This window comes from Egretta garzetta, unplaced genomic scaffold, assembly GCF_000687185.1.
Source record: "Egretta garzetta isolate BGI_Z169 unplaced genomic scaffold, ASM68718v1 scaffold223, whole genome shotgun sequence".
NCBI lineage: Eukaryota > Metazoa > Chordata > Aves > Pelecaniformes > Ardeidae > Egretta > Egretta garzetta.
In genome coordinates this window covers 713,524-714,540 of record NW_009259033.1, presented here as the reverse complement: position 1 = coordinate 714,540, position 1,017 = coordinate 713,524, and the positions used below count along the sequence as shown (strand labels likewise).

Genomic DNA, 1,017 nt, shown 5'->3' with positions numbered 1-1,017 from the left:
GCACCGGCACCGGCACCGCCGCCGGCATCGCCTGCCCACCCGCCCTCTCACCTGTCCCGCACCACCATGACGATTTTCTCGGGGGACGCCTTCTTCAGCGCCCGCTGCGCCTTGTCGCTGCTCCAGCCCGCGCAGTTCTTGCCGTTGATCTGCAGGATCTGGTCACCGAAGCGCAGCCCGACCAGCGCCGCCGGCGAGTTGGCCTTCACCAGCTGCACAAAGATGCCCTGGGGACATGGGGGGAGCAACGGCATGGGGACTGCGCAGCCGTGCCACGCCATGTGCCACGCTGTACCACGCCATGTGCCACGCCATGTACCATGCTATACCACGCCATGTACCACACTATACCACACCATGTACCATGCTATACCATGCCATGTACCACGCTATACCACACCATGTACCACGCTATACCATGCCATGTACCATGCTATATCACGCCATGTACCACACTATACCATGCCATGTACCATGCTATACCACGCCATGTACCACGCTATACCACGCCACGCTGTGCCATCCTGCACCCTGCTGTGCGGCACTGTGGCGTGCTGTGCCATTGAATGCCACGCATTGCCATGCCATGATGCACCGTGCCGTGTCACCCTGTGCCGTACTGTCATGCTCGGGCCAGGCCATGCCCGGCCATGCCATGCACCGTGCCCTGCCGTGCCACACCGTGCCATGCCGTGCCGTGCTGTGCCGTGCCACACCGTGCCGTGCCACACCGTGCCGCGCCAGCCCAGCCCCCTCACCTGGTCGACGTTTTTCAGCTGCAGCCCCGTCTTGCCCCGCTCGTCCTTGCCGAGGTGGATCTCCCGCACACCCGGCTTGATCTCTGCCCGGCGCAGCCCCGCGTTATTCCCACTCAGGGGGGCGACCAGCTGGCCCGGGGGGGGCCCGGCGGGGGTCAGCGCCTGCAATGGAACCGGGCATCAGCGGGGTGACGGGGCCCTGCACACATCAGCCCTTGGGGAGATGCCGCATCCCCTCCCTGGGCAGGATGGGGCCCCG

General features: G+C 65.5%; 1 protein-coding gene across 1 annotated transcript in view; it reads right to left on the bottom strand.

Annotated features, from left to right (window-relative positions):
• Window positions 1-47: 47 nt before the first annotated feature.
• LOC104122648 (syntenin-2) overlaps window positions 48-1,017 on the bottom strand; it is a 2,917-nt gene continuing 1,947 nt past the window's right edge. The window contains exons 2-3 of the mRNA XM_035890377.1: window positions 759-920; window positions 48-227 (exon numbers count right to left, since the gene is read on the bottom strand). Coding sequence (XP_035746270.1) covers window positions 48-227; window positions 759-920 — 342 coding nt within the window. The remainder of the gene's footprint in view (window positions 228-758; window positions 921-1,017) is intronic.